This window comes from Apaloderma vittatum, unplaced genomic scaffold, assembly GCF_000703405.1.
Source record: "Apaloderma vittatum isolate BGI_N311 unplaced genomic scaffold, ASM70340v1 scaffold2752, whole genome shotgun sequence".
In the NCBI taxonomy this organism is placed as follows: domain Eukaryota; kingdom Metazoa; phylum Chordata; class Aves; order Trogoniformes; family Trogonidae; genus Apaloderma; species Apaloderma vittatum.
This window is the reverse complement of record NW_009701721.1, coordinates 86,766-102,326: the sequence shown is the minus strand read 5'-3', so window position 1 is coordinate 102,326 and position 15,561 is coordinate 86,766. Positions and strand designations below refer to the sequence as shown.

General features: G+C 39.9%; 1 protein-coding gene across 4 annotated transcripts in view; it reads left to right on the top strand.

Annotated features, from left to right (window-relative positions):
- The window catches only part of FBLN1 (fibulin 1), a 67,429-nt gene that overhangs the window by 14,552 nt on the left and 37,316 nt on the right, over positions 1-15,561 (top strand). For 2 of the 4 annotated variants that reach the window (XM_009879229.1, XM_009879232.1), the window contains exons 3-11: positions 588-762; positions 4,074-4,133; positions 6,358-6,459; positions 7,750-7,887; positions 9,953-10,090; positions 12,368-12,511; positions 13,302-13,430; positions 13,935-14,060; positions 14,631-14,750. In XM_009879229.1, the coding sequence (XP_009877531.1) occupies positions 588-762; positions 4,074-4,133; positions 6,358-6,459; positions 7,750-7,887; positions 9,953-10,090; positions 12,368-12,511; positions 13,302-13,430; positions 13,935-14,060; positions 14,631-14,750 (1,132 nt within the window). The remainder of the gene's footprint in view (positions 1-587; positions 763-4,073; positions 4,134-6,357; positions 6,460-7,749; positions 7,888-9,952; positions 10,091-12,367; positions 12,512-13,301; positions 13,431-13,934; positions 14,061-14,630; positions 14,751-15,561) is intronic. The other 2 variants (XM_009879231.1, XM_009879233.1) reach the window with 1 other exon arrangement.

Below are 15,561 nucleotides of genomic sequence, written 5' to 3'. Positions count from 1 at the left end.
TGTGGCCAGTTCTGGGCCCCGCAGCTCAAGAGAGACAGGGAACTGCTGGAGAGGGTCCAGCGCAGAGCCACAGAGATGCTGAAGGGAGTGGAACATCTCCCTTGTGAGGAAAGGCTGAAGGAGCTGGGTCTCTTTAGTTTGGAGAAATAGAGGCTGAGGGGTGATCTCATTAACGTTTATAAATATGTCAAGGGGGAGTGTCAGGAGGACAGAGCCAGGCTCTTTTCAGCGACGTCCAATGACAGGACAAGGGGAAATGGGTACCAAATGGAACATAGGAGGTTCCACAAAAATATTAGGAAAACCTTTTTCACTGTGAGGGTGACAGAGCCCTGGCACAGGCTGCCCAGGGAGGTTGTGGAGTCTCCTTCTCTGGAGACATTCAAAACCCACCTGGACACGTTCCTGTGTGACCTACTGTAGGCGATCCTGCTCTGGCAGGGGGGCTGGACTATAGATGATCTTTTGAGGTCCCTTCCAACCCCTGACATTCTGTGATTCTGTGACACTGCGGGCAAAATTTGCAGTGGTTTCTTCAAGGCTAGGATTTGACTGTTTTTTCTTTTTTATCTTTTTCTTCCAAACAGACGTGTTGTTACTGTTGTTTGCTGGGCAGGAGTGCGCAAATTCAAGGACAGAGTTGTGAACCCAACCCAAAGATAGGATACCAGTGTGGAATTGTCTTCAGAGCATGCTGTGCGAAGGGTCAAGAAGCCATCGATATGTCCATCAGCGATGATGCTCCTCCTAAAAAGGAGCAAGGTATTTTACATTGCAAGTTATGAGAGAGACACAAAACAGTATGGTGTACAAGGAGTGCTTGTACTTTGATTTTTTTTGTTGGAATTCCTCTAACTCGAGATCTCCTTTGAGTAGTTTAATAATGAGTATTTTGGAGCTCATTTTTTGGCTAGTGTTGGCTGAAACTTACACTGCAGGAGGCTGAAAGAGCTGGAAAGTGGTCACTTAGTTCCTGGTGTCAAAACTTAACTATAAAATTTTTATATTAATTTTTAATAGCATTTTGCCCACTAGTAAGTTCTTAATTAAAAAGAAAATTGACAACTGATTCTTTTAATTGGATTTAAAAGCCAGACAGCCTTTGCCAGCTCGGAAGTACTTAAATGTTGCCTTTTGCATGACAGTCAAATGCCTGCATACTAGGGACATTTGAAATGCCTGGATTGTCTGAGAGAACTGAACATGTCTAGAAAACATGTTATTTGTATTTCTTTTGACATAATCAACAGAGAGGGTGTTCTGGTTTTGCTGTGATAGAATCAGAGAGTCAATTTTCTATTCAGGAAAGCTGCGTTTTTGAGAAGACTGCAGCACCCTATTTGGTGAGAACAAAGTTGATAAGACACTTAGTCTTCATTCATGGCCAGCCGTGGTATTTGGGTCCCCATAGTGATCAAGGTCTTCTTTGAGTTGGCCTGGTGCTGAAGCCGGGAGGAGCGGGAGCCAGGACTGCTGACCCAAGTTGGCCAAGAGAAGTATTCAAACCATAGAGGCCATTCTCCCTGTAAATTGTAAAGCTTACTGGGGACACTCCGTTCTCCTGACGGCTGCCATCCCTGGAGGGTCTCACCCATTATTCTGCTCCTGATGCCCACTCTCCTGTTTGCTGTCATCATTGTGCTTTCGCTGGAGCTGTGGTCCTCGCAGTGGCTGACATCCAGCATTCACTGCTGGGAACGTGCAGCTCACCACCACTATGTGGGCTGAGTATGGACTCATATACTTTATATTAGTATCAATACTACAGGGTTTTTTATCACTATTTTTCTAAATTCATTTCCATTTCAACCCACGGGTGTCCTTTCTTTCTCCCGATTCCTCTTCTCAGGGAGTGTGTGTTTGTGTGTGTGTATGTGTGCCACTGGATGATAGAACAGCTGACTAAACAGAGACAGAGCAGCTCCTCATACCCTTCTCCAAACCTAGTCCGCAGAGCAGAAGGGTGTGAGTGTGGACATACTGATGCTTACAGACCTCAGTTTGGGGTTTTGTTGCCTTTTTCACTTAGCAGACAGACCTGGAGCTGCAGAAGTCATGCTGTGTTGTGTTGCCTCCTTCGTGGGCAGCTGAGCACTGAAAACATGCAGTCTGCCTTGCAGATCACCAGTGACAGATTTTGGGAGGCATCCAGGTCAATCACTTAAACTCAAACCCACACCACACCACACAAGCTTGCATTGGTCTGCTTGAGCCAGTGTGTTAGCAGTCTTGTTTCAAGTATTTCAGACCCGTCTTAAGTCAGCATACACCCTTATCAAGTAACATTCAGAAATGCTGTGCCACTTTCTTTGTGTTACCACTGTCTAAAGCAGGGGAATTCCACTTGTCTGGGTGAAGTGACTGGACTGGTAGATACCGTGTACTTAGAGCACTGCTAAGAACAAAAATTTGCAGACTCAGTGTACCTACATGACAGAAGAAATATATCAACACTCCAGAATTGTGAGCACAGTGTATAGTCTTTCCCCACTTACCCTTGTGGCTGTTATGCATATAGTTAGTATGGCTGTTATGGCACATGTAATAACCATTATGCTTTGCAAAGATGAGTCTATGTCAACAAGCAGGACAGAACAATGTTCTCATCATTAAACCAAGAAATAAGCTGATGGTTGAACATATGTCAAATATCCCTATGAACAATAAAAACTGCCTATAGAGAGGCAGAGCAAGCAACATGAATAGACACCTTTGTTACTCATGAAAGGGAGATCAGTCTCCATTTTGTGAAACAGCTTCTTGAACCAGCTCTTTGTGTTTGTGTTCTGCAACAGTAAGGCATGCAGGGTGTTCTGCTGCAGAGGGTGAGGCAAGCTGACTCTGTATGATGCTTTCTTAGTCACATGAAGACTAGTATTTGCTACCGAGCCCCCTGGGACCTCTACAAAATCAGACCAGGCTTTAGCAATCTGAATCATAGAACCACAGAATTGTTGAGGCTGGAAAAGACCTCTGAGATCATCAAGTCCAGCCTGTGACCTAACACCACCACATCGGCCAGGCCATGGCACTAAGTGCCACATCCAGCCTCTCCTTAAACACCTCCAGGGACAGTGACTCTACCACTTCCCTGGGCAGCACATCCCAGTGCCTGAGCACCCTCTCTGTGAGGAAGAGCTTCTTGAGATCCAACCTAAACCTCCCCTGACACATTATTCCTGATTTCATTCCCTGATTTCATTAGCTTCTGCATGACCAAAATGGCTTGAGGTCCTGGTGTACCAACTGAGCGTTGAACCTTGCACAAAAACTTGCTTTCGCATCCATGGTGTGTTATTTGCTTGTAAGTGACCGCTGGTTGAGTGGGCTTATGGACAGTCACTGATATGAGACTAAGCATCCTATTCAATAGTCAGAGTACTCTGAGATTGTATTTTTACACATCTCTCTACCAACTTAGCGTTTCCCTGCGTTCAAAGTGGCAGGACTGGAGCAAGTCTGTTAGCTTGTCCTTCAGGCAAGCAATGGGTTGAGGCAGTGGATATATTCAGCCCCTTTATATTTTCTGTATGGAGAGAAAGAACTCTGAGGACACATGCATGTAGCAGAAATACCACTGATCAAAACTGAGTTAAGATATAAGAAGTACATTTGAAAGAATGCCGTAAGTGAGTGCCCAGAAGTTGGGCGTGGAGTTCTTTTTGGAATGAAGTCTAAATAAATAACTGAGGTTAATCTGATTTTCATTAAAACTGTGAGTACCCTAAGCTACTATAAAGTTAGTGGAAGCCAAACATGCCCCAACAACGTGTCTTATGAAAATGAGGTTAAGCTCTGGTTAAAAGCCTAATGTTAAGAACCTGCATTTGAAAATCTCACCCCATATGTAATCTATGATCACAGCGTGACTTTCATATTGAATCAGTCAGATGGAAAATGCCCCATGGCCATATGCATTTGAATGTCAAATTTAAGTGTAAAATAGCTGTAAAATATGTAAATAATGCTCTCTAATTTTGTCCTCCTGGTCTGAGTCCCATCCCAAGCAGCCAGCTTTTTACTGTGAGAAGAAAAGTGCTTTCTCCTCTAATGCCTGTCTCTCCTCTTTTTAGTTGAAATTTCAAAGGAGGAACTAGACCAGGAAGATCCTTATCTGCATGATGGCTGCAGAGGTAAGTCAGGTGACTAGTCCTTTTAGCCAGCTCTTTTGTGATTACCTCCAATAAAAGTGAAGCAAACCTAGATCTAGAGATTACCCAAACCCTTTTGCCTGGGCTAGTTGTGGGTAAAAATAACAGAATGAAGATCCTTTCTAAGAAATAGTAGGCCATTGATGTGATGTCTCAGTAGTTCTTTAATACAAAAGGGAGGCATTGACTTCCATAGCGGAGTTTGACTTACCCAACTGAAGTGTAGACTATACATTTAACTTTTATTTAACTTACAGTGGGTAATACATCAGAGGTGTTATGCATTGAACCTCCGGGGTGCTCTGGATTCTTCAGAATGTGGGAATCCTATATTAAATATGTGCATTCTTTTGTCCTCTTGGGATGATCTCGGTGATTGAATATGAAATGAGAATTGTTTCCTTTTGAGATGCATCACCTGAAAAAAAGGGAAGAAAAGGGGCTATTGTCCTCATTAGTCATGCTGTGCTGCCTCCTGGGAAGAATGTGTTATTGGGATATTGTTCTGCTAAGTATACTGATTTATTGCTTGTAACGTGTGATTTACATGTCTATAAACTTAAAACAGCAGTGATTTATTATTTTCTACAAACATTTCAGAACTAAGTAATGTATTTAGGATAAAATCAATTTAATAGACTTATATTCCACTTGAGAGATGATTTATATGCTGCATGTTGTATAGCTATTACACTCTAGAGAGGATGGAATTGTCTGCTAGGTCATTAGCTAGTCAAAGCCAACACTCTCTCTCCTCCTTGTCTCCAGCTGCTAATTACAAGAGATGACATAGAAGAATGTGTTACATATTTTCCTAGCATTATTTCTTTATGTAATCAGTTGTTGCATTTGTCAGTTAATCAGCTGCCTGCAAGAGATGGATTGGTATGACTAATTACAAATTAAGAGTTTCTGTCTACAGTATATTCATCCACTTGGCATGCCAAATTTACTTGTGATTATCCAGACTTCACCAGGGGAAAGTTAAATTTCCTAGGCACGTGGAACTTCCAGCAATTTGTTTTGGAGCACCTTCCTCGTACACGAGGAAATTAACTCTGTTCTTCCAGTATGTCCATGATAGGTTTTGCTGTGGCTGACAAGAGCTCTCACAGTGGTAAAAGAGGTCCAGAAAGCAGTAGCTGTCCATTTCGACCACAAGACTATGGTTCCTTCTAATATCTTGCCTTTTCCCGTACTGTGCACAGACCTAATTGTCTATAGTGTATCAATGCCCCCGTCCTCATTAGAAATTGTTGCACTTAAAAAAAAAATTTAATCCACTCGATAATTTAATATATTATAGCTGCATTTGCACACATTGATTGTGGCCTTATCTCAAACCTTTTGTTTAATACCTATCCAACCATTCTGAAAATGGAAGATGACAGGTTCTGTTTGTGCTAGAAATATCAATACTTTTAAAACAAATACTTGGAAGTCTGTAAACTTTTCTCTATTACAAGAATAGTAAATGGTTTAAATATTTATTTTTTAACAAAATCAGAAAAAGTAAGTTTTCTTCATGATGAGCCAAATTTTGTGCAAATTTCCTGTAGTACCCTCTCCTTCTGTCTGCCAGAATGCTCCCAGCTCTCTTTCCAATCCTTTGTGACTCCTGGACACACCTCCCTGGGTCCCTAGTACCCAGATGGTTAAGTCTTGGTTCTTTTAGATTTTTCTGAAGCCTTTGTCGTGCAAAATAGTCTCTTCTGCCTTTCATGTTTCCTGCCTGCTGAGTAGGAAAAGAGCACATGCTATAGCTAATTCAGGAGTATAATGTGATAATCATGGTGGGCTAAAAATAAAGCTTAAAGCACCTAATAGTGAAAATGTTTCATTAACTTATGGTGATGCATCTTGTCTTCCTTGTTTTACAGTAATCACTATACAAAGTTTTAACTCCCCAGCCAGAACCTGAGGAGCTGTCTGAGTTTACCAGCATTTTCCCTTCAGCCTCTAACAACTATGGGCAATGAGTGACTCCTTAATTTACTTCCTTCTTATATTCATTTTTAGGGCTAAAAGAATCCAGTGATTACAAAGACTTCTTTCAGTATTTACTACTTTCCTTCTTTTGTATTTATGTGTGTTAAGCTGTCTGCTCTTCTAAATAAGTCAAGAGGCATCCTGTAAATTAATAGAGTTTTTTTAGTTCCTGTGAAGACCCTCATAATTATGAGACTTCTTAAAATGTCTTAATTAGGAGGTGGTCCCTGCTCTCAGCAGTGCAGAGACACAGGATCCAGTTATGTCTGCTCCTGCTTTGTTGGGTATCAGCTTCAATCAGATGGTGTCAACTGTGAAGGTAAGAGGAATAAAACCATTGCCTTGATTATCAACATCCTTGTTTTAAAAGAGCAAAAATAGTTAAAAAATAATCCAGACAGAAGAGATGAGAATATGCTTATGCCAGCTGGGAAAAGAAGTAAGACTATAAAAAGTTGATTTTAACAGAGCATTGGAATGAGTGTTTTGGGAAGATGGAGTTAAGAAAGAACCAGTAGGAGGAGGATTTAGAATGAGGAGGCAGAAGATCTTGAATTTATTTTTTGTGAATAAAACAAAAATAAATCACCTGGTCTCTTTTATAGTAGTAGATAGTTACTGGTAAGGCAGATGAAATAGGGTAGGATTCTTCAGCTTCTGACAGAAAGGATGAAAATTTTGGATATTATGAGTGGCGTGGGAATAGTCACGTTTCTCCCAGAAGATCTAAAGGGACTCAAATTAAATGGGTTGGGATAGAGTTGATTGCATTTGGTTTCAGACATGTGCAATGTAGACATTTGCTTCTGAGCTAGTCAGCCTAGGCTCCTTTTCATAGAATCATGGAATGTTTTGGGGTGAAAGGGGCCTTTAAAGGTCATCTAGTCCAACAACAACCTTTTGTGGCTTACTGAGAGAAAGAAGCACTTCCGGGCACAGTTCGCCTTGCCTGTTCTGTGTAGCTATTCTAGGATGAAAAGCGTTGCTCATCAGGAGTGCCTTTTTCTGTCATTGACTGAAAAGGGGTCTGAGTAAGTATTAGCTCTGATAGACACTTCAGAATATAAAACAGTTATTGATGATTGCTAAGATTAACACTAACCTAGTGTGGAATATAAAACCAAAGAACTTTTGTATTCGATACATGCAGTGCCAAATTTTGTTATGCATTCAAAATGAAAATGAAAAAATTCACAAAAGAAATGTCGTATCAATAGCAATAAAATACCGAGTTGTAACTTGTGGCTCAGAGAGTCCCAAAGCCGAATGTTGGTGGGAGGCAGAAGTATTGCTAAAAGTTTCCCTCACTCATATAGTCACTATAATCATCTGCTACTGGCCTCGATGTTGGCCCTTCGCTCTCAGTCATAAGTCCTATTACCAATAGAGCGAAAACGTCTTTACTGGGTCACGCTCTGACAACAGAGATGAGTAGCCACGTTGTTGGTATGTGAGTGTGAGGCCAAACCCACACCATTCTTTGTATCCTCATTCAAGCAATGACTGGTTGGAGGTGTTTTCCTTTATTTATCCTTTGACCTCATATCTTCGCAGTGATTTGATGTTTCTTATTTATTCTGTTTTTTTCCAATAATTTTGTGTATTCTAGATATCAATGAGTGTATCACTGGGACACACAGCTGTGGGATTGGACAAACTTGTGTCAATACATTAGGATCCTTTCGCTGTCAGCGAGACACGAGCTGTGGAACTGGGTATGAGCTAACGGATGACAGTCGTTGCAAAGGTACGCCCTGTGCAGAGGAAGTGAAAGCTTCCGGACTTAAGTAAAACAATGAGCACATAATCATGTCATGCTCTTTTACTTTTGGTAAACACACATGTATGCTGTAGTTACACAGGGACATGCAGGCAGTGCTAGTTCTTCTGGGACAGTAGTTTTCCACCTGTCACCCAGCAGATACCGGATCAGGCTGTCTGTTGACTACTACAAAGACTTTCAGGAGAGATAACTACGTTTCTTTTATGCTGGCAATTTGTGTTGCATGATAGAAGCTGGCCTGGGGACTGAAACAGTTGATTTTTAAGACCCAGCGCTCGCACTATACGCATTTTTCTGGTGTTTACTTCTGGGTAGGTCTTGTCTGGTCCTGTGAATTGGTTGCTCATTAGTGAGTGGAGTGCCAAAGTCCTCCTCCTGGAGCGTATCTGATGATTTAGCTTCACCTGAAAGAATCAAATTTGCACACCTCGGAGTGTGAAACAAAGTGTAGCAAGTGGAATGACCAGGTGATTCAATCTGAAAATGCTAAGGTAGATGCATATTTTAAAAAAAGTAAGCCTTTATCCTCAGATGGTTTAAGTTTCATGGAATCATAGCATTGTAGAATCATTTAGATTGGAAAAGACCTTTAGGAACATCGAGTCCCACTGTTAGCATGGCAATGCCAGGGCCACCACTAAACCGTATCCCTAAGGGACACATCTACACGTCTTTTAAATACCTTCAAGGATGGTGACTCAGCCACTTCTCTGGGAAGTGAGTTTGTTACAAAGAGATTAATTTCTTAATCACAACATTCTTGAGGATTTAAAAATGAAGAAAGCACTGTTCTTGCCTAGCTGTGTTTGGACAAAAGGGTACTAGTCTTTTTTTTTTTTTTTGCTAAAGGAATGATTGATTGCAAGTTGTATCTAGCTCAAAGTATGCTGTTCTCTAAATCCATAACTTCAGCTGACATGCTACCTTTGCAGAGATATAAATTAGAGCAGACTTCATTTGATGTGGAATTGGTTTCCACTATGAGAAGGTCTGTTCCCTCAGAGCTTAGAACTGTTTATAAACAGATTAATTCCATTTCACTGAGTAAATTAACTCTACCAAAATTCTGGGTAAGGATTTATTATAGGAGTTGATCAGTGATGAATAATAGATGGAATAAAAAAGCTGCTAAACACACTCCAACACAACACTTGCAGAACATACAGAGAGTGTTTTTCAAAGTATTGTGGTCTAACTTTGATCCCTTTGAAGTAAAACTTCTGCTGAATTGAATGAAGTCAGATTTAGGCCAACAAATAGCTTACCAACAGGTATTAATAATCTTTCTGTGGTGGAAAAAAGTACAGACAGTAAATTTTGCATGCCATTAATGTTAGAAATTTCTTACATAGATATGTTAATGTTAATTATTGATGTTATACCAATGATATCAGAAAATCAATAATCTTCATATATGATTTTTAAATGCCAAGTAAAATGGCCGAGTTGTGCAACATGAAGAACCCAATTCAGTGTTAAACCATGCTAAACTTGAAACAGGCTCCACAGTCATCATTTAAGTCTAACGAAGCTCTAGGGATAAACAATTGCATCTGCTATTCTGTCAGCTGCATAAATGGGAAAGCTGAGGCATCCTATTGCTAGAAAGTTTCTGTAATTTAATAGCTTTAGGAAGATTTAATCCCATTGCAAGTGGCAAACATTAAATTTTATGTGTTCAGGGTTACATTCATGAATGAAGCCTCATTAGCCCTTGTCTGATTTATCTGAATCATAATTTATTCACAGATGTTTATAGTCTATTCTGAACTGGAATGAAATAAACACACAAACACTCTTAGTAATGAAATAATGAAATAATAAAAAACCTCTTAACTTATTTTACCTATTTTTACTGACATTCTGTTTGAGCTAGTTGGTCAGATTGATCCTGGGCCACTACATTGAATTGTATGAAGGTGCGCTGAGGATTAATCTGTCTGATGTTTTTAACTATGTCTTATGTCTTAATGTGATGAGAAAGTTTCTGTCAAACTTTTGCTAACGATTTTTTTTTGTGATGTACTAGATATTGACGAATGTGAGACTGGTACTCATAACTGCCCCCCCGATTTTATCTGTCAGAATACTCCAGGATCTTTCCGTTGCCGACCCAAGCTACAGTGCATGAATGGGTTTATACAAGATGCGCTAGGCAACTGTATTGGTAAGACATATTCTTAGTCAATACCTAAGTTTTGCCTATGAGATAGGTTGCAGTTTCACTGGATGAGTTCTGAGCTTCTCAAGTCATTCCTCATGCATGTATGCATTGCTCTGCTGTGTGTTTTTTCTGCTCCTTTAAAGGTAGGCTTGGTCCCAGAGGAAAGATTTATGGACAAGGACATTTGAACAAAAGGCTTAAATACTAGATCTCTATTTTTAATGAGATTTGCTTACCTAAGGCGCTTAGCTGCAGTTGAATATTTTCCGTAAGTCTGTGGGTATTTTATATGAAACAGAATTTGTACAAAAATTATGATATGTTTTATCTCCTTCTATCCAGAAGGTTTTAGTTAAAGCTTGGTATAAAAACCTTTAATTTATGACATCTTCTGTAACACGCTTTGTTGGTATTAGTATGCATGGTTTTACAGGTATATCTCTTTTCAAACCTGTCGTTGTTAGTTATGGCCTATCAAGAATCTTACTGTGTATGAGAATGGTGAGCCAGTTATAACATGCTGTGGAGAGGAGTTCTATTTTAAAAACTCATTACAGTTTGTTGGGCTAATGCCTCGTTTCCAAGACTCCTACAAAACAGAATTATAACCTTCATATAAATATGTTAGTATTACTGGTTTCCAGTAGACTCTGAAGGGAATTGTCTAGTGTGACCTACAAAGCTATGAGTTATTCCCTTGAGTAGTATTTTCAAGTCTCAACTTAACTTTGAATTCCCCCATCGGCGTAGCATGTCTTGGACTTGTGGAACTAGCTAAGCGGCAGCAGCTGCCAAATCTGGCTCATTGTCAGCCCCTCGTTTTCCTGACCGTATCATACCCTGTAGTGCCGAAATCTGACACTGGAAACACCAAAACTGAAAACAAAATTGCAGCCTCTAAAATCAAGGGGGCCAGTGCTTGTGCACAACAAACCCTTTGAAGAGGTGTATCTGCCATAGCTAGCACCAGGGCCACCACCAGTTAGTAGTTAGCTTGTCTTCACTGACCTTAGTAAAGCCACATCAATTCACAGCAGCAATAGTTGTGTCCCCTAAAATGCATTTGCTCGAAGTATTTACCTAAACAATTTCACAGGCTGCTTTTACACACTCTGTGTGGTGCTGAGGGGGAAAAATATGAAAACTTTCCTGTCTTTCCAAGTTGAAAATTTTGCGTTCTAGTGAGATGAGATAGCCCTGGCTGTCATGTTTTATATTATACTACATCCTCTTCTCCATGTTCATGCAGCCAATATTTTGCAAGCTGGATGCTGTACTCTATGCCATGCCATGCCGGAAAGCAGTAGCTCTTCAACAGTTAGCAGTACTGCAATGTAAAATGATGATAATATCCGAGCAGGCAAAGTTTTAGACAGGGAAGTACTCAAGTGATGCTGGACTTTGCCAAAGGTTACAGGATGCCAGCAAATACGTTCACGAGCAGTGCTGCTCTTACAAACTGTCAGGACCTATTTACATTAATGTTTTCAGGTAGCAAAGGCATCCCCGGTACCTCCTGTATTCCCTTAAACTCCTAGCACATGCTAACCTTGTGTAACAGGGAATTCCTTACCTTCTTGGCTCAAGATAAAACACCAGATCATATTCTCATACAGCTTAGACTCATGTCATTTTCTGAGATTTTACTTTATAGTGGGTTTATACCAGGCACAGTTTATCCTTGTCACAAAGTGGTGTGATGTCCAGTGGGTAAAAAACTAGACCTGTGTTTGATGGATGATAGAGGGCTGCATAGTCTCGTGAATACATAAAATAAGCTTTTTGCATTCTTACGTGTTTACATGGACAACTTACTGTAAGACAAGGTAAGGTATTCATGGTGAGTGCCTGCGAGCAGTAGTTTATCTCTCTGTAAAAATAGAGTCAGTCACTACTTATATTAGCGTGTACTATCAAATAATTGGTCGCTCACTGTGAGCCACAACCCGTAGACTGCAGCATAACTGGTTGAGCTGGTGAACTGAATTGCTGATCATCCCTTTGTATGTTTAGGGGAGAGTTTCAAAGGATTTTAAGCAAAAACAAATTCTGTACTCAATTTCCACTGCTTTTCAGTGGAAGCTGGGCCTCTCATACCTCTCCTGATCTTCACCCTGTAAGTGTTACATTGCTGAAGCTAAATGGCATGGTTTGGGGAGAACTTTTCAAACTCTGAAGGGTTATATCAGGATGTAAATCTCTGAAGGATTATGTAAGAAAAGCATCTTACCTTAAACATCTTCACACAGCAGATAGTTACACTGATTTGCGCTCTTTTAGATATCAACGAATGCCTGAGCACCAACATGCCGTGCCCAGCTGGACAGATGTGTATTAACACAGATGGCTCCTATACCTGCCAGCGAATCTCACCCAGCTGTGGCCGAGGTTATCATCTCAATGAAGATGGAACAAGATGTGTAGGTAAGTAACAGTTTGGAAGAAAAAAAAACAGTCTAAAGAGAATAAATCACATCTGTCCAGTTTCTTGCACTTTGCCCAGGTTTTTCTCATTCCCATAGATAATTCTGGATCCTGTTCTTTCTCTTATGGCAGTCGCAACAGGTGAAAAAAGACAAGGATCCAGTCTCTGTCCTTCATATAACTTCTTGAAACCCTATATTCTGAGAAGTGGAGAAATGATAATCACTCCAAAAAAAATGGCGGGTATTGGGACAATGCTGTTTGGTCTTAAATCTCCTCAGTGCAGAAGTATAACAGAAGATGTGCTTAATGTCCCACAGAAGCTAATCAAGTAATGCATATATACCTTTGCCTGACCTTTAACTAAGGTGGCTTTTGTAAAGAGAGGCCTTTTTGCATGTGTTTTCAGCTTTTGTAAATGGCTTCTCAAAGCACTACTGACTGTGGGTCTCTGGCATCTTATAGTAGCTCAAGATCTGATCCATGAATATTGAGTGTGCATAATAAAGCAATTTTGCACCTGATTTCCTCCAAAGATTGTCTGATTTCTTTTCCCTGCCATGTCCATCAAAATTAACATGACACCTGAGAGATAACCTGCCTCGGTAAGAATAGTTTGGATTTGTGACTCTGATCTTCTCGTCAAAGCAGAGAGCTAGATAAAAATCTTGCTTTCTGTTTCAAAACATTTTATAACTACTAGGGGACACAGAAATATGTTACCTTGTTGCTCTTCTCTCAGCTTGCATGCTCAGAAGTGTACTTTCAATCACTTCTCTCCTTTTTTTAGATGTGGATGAGTGCTCATCCTCTAATCAGCCTTGCGGAGAAGGACATGTTTGTATAAATGCCCCCGGCAATTACCGTTGTGAGTGCAAATCTGGCTATACTTTTGATGTCATCAGTAGAACTTGTATTGGTAAGTTGCATCTATCGACTTAAATACATGCAGCTATGGCATTTAAAAAAAAAAAAAAAAGTTGCTGTATAAAGAATGTTATTGCTCCCTGCATAACCTCTTTCCCCTGAGTGTAAAATTGACTACTATATTATTTGTATAAATCTAATGTGATACTAAAGAGCTGCTGAAACTTCAAAGGAAGCTGTATTAGTATTGTCAACACATAATCTGTTATCCTGTTAAAAGGTAAGATTACGACAGTGTGTGTAATTGTTTTCTGTGATATTTTTATATTCACCTACAGCAAAACATTCCTTTGGCTGATCAAAGCAACTTTCTTCTTCATAGATCTAATTCAATTATGCAGTGGGGTGCTTCTAAATGAGCATTTTGAGTAAGTCCTTCGCTCTGTAGGATGAAATTTAGAACTGGAAAATGAGAATTCAACTGTTATTCGGGCCTGGACTACTACTGCAGTGAAGCCAGGCTTTCATAGACCTCCCTCTATATTTGTCGTTGCAGATATCAATGAATGCAGACGCTATCCAGGCCGCCTTTGTGCTCACAAGTGTGAGAATACTCCTGGTTCATATTACTGCACTTGTACCATGGGATTCAAGCTTTCTGCTGATGGCAGGTCATGTGAAGGTATGGCTGTCATGTGCTTTGGCTATGTACTATGAGATACAGCTCATTGCTGTTTAGTTATTTCCATCTGATTTTAACTTGTAAAACGGCACTGGAATGGCATGAGAAATCAACCTGGCGTGGTCTCTGATTACATGAATGCAGTTATGATTAATCAAGGCCAATGTAGCCCATAATTCAAATATATTGCTCTTAGGCTGGATCATGCAGAGGTGTGTGGGTCTGCATTTACTGTATGTTGAAGAGCGATTCAACTATATTGAATTCAAGAGGTTCAAAACCAGCCTTGCTATTACCCAGATATGAAAATGCAAGTGTGGTTCTAAATACTCCCTCCAAGTCACACACCTTGAAGGACAGTGAGAAATAATAGCACAGTGCACATTAACGTGCCAGACCCTCTTGAGAATAATACACCCAAAGGCCCCTATTTCCAGCTTACTCAGTGACATGCGTACCATCCTTTTTTAATTAAACAAAAAATCTTCCAAACTTTTATCTTAGTCCTGTAGCAGAAGTGATGAGTATAGCAAGAAATTTGGGGTTCAGATATATAATTCTGCATTTCAGATTTAAATGAGTGTGAGAGCAGCCCCTGTAGTCAAGAGTGTGCCAACGTGTACGGCTCCTATCAGTGTTACTGCCGCCGTGGCTTTCAACTTAGTGACATAGATGGGATTTCCTGTGAAGGTAAGCATTATCTTTTTGCAGACAGAGAATGAGTGAGCATTTCTTATTCTCACCGTAGCACACAGTATAGATTCCATGTACCTGTAATTGTTTCACTTTAACATTTCCTTCTCTTTAGTATTTTCCTGTAAAACTGTATTTAATGAAGGTCTTCAACCCATGGTCCAGTCTAGAAATATCTCTGTTTGTGTGGTGTCAGTTTTGCTGTTCAAACTGAGCTGTAGCTTGGCATACTTTTGTAACTTTCAAAAAATGTGGCGGTTTTTTGAGAAACTTAACAGAATTTCTAGCCCTCAGCAAGTGAAGATAGAAATGCATTTATATATTACATATGTATCTGATATCTAATGTCGATATCTAATACAAAATGCATAATATAAAATGCATAATATATAATACATAATATATAATATTACTAGGTACTATTTTTTATATCCTCTTTTTGTGGATGGTTCTGAATGTGTAAGTAGGTTCTCCTCAAATACAACAGGCATGTGAATGTGACATCATGGACAAAATCCTGAATTTGGACTTAGGTCTCCAGAGCTTACTAGACAGTATGAGGGGAGAGCACCTCATCTCAATTTCGTTTTTGTAAGAAGAATGATAAAACTATTTCTCTCCCTCCTTTTTGTAAAGTACTATGATACCCGTCACTGTAAAATGCTTGGTCTCATCCGTTTGCTTTATCTCTCTGATATTGCTTTAATTTTCTTCACACCTCCATTTAGTCCTGACAGCCTTTACTGACTAGAGCCACACCTTATCTGATGATCTTTTTCCTTGCTCATCAGTTAGAATCATAAAGTTG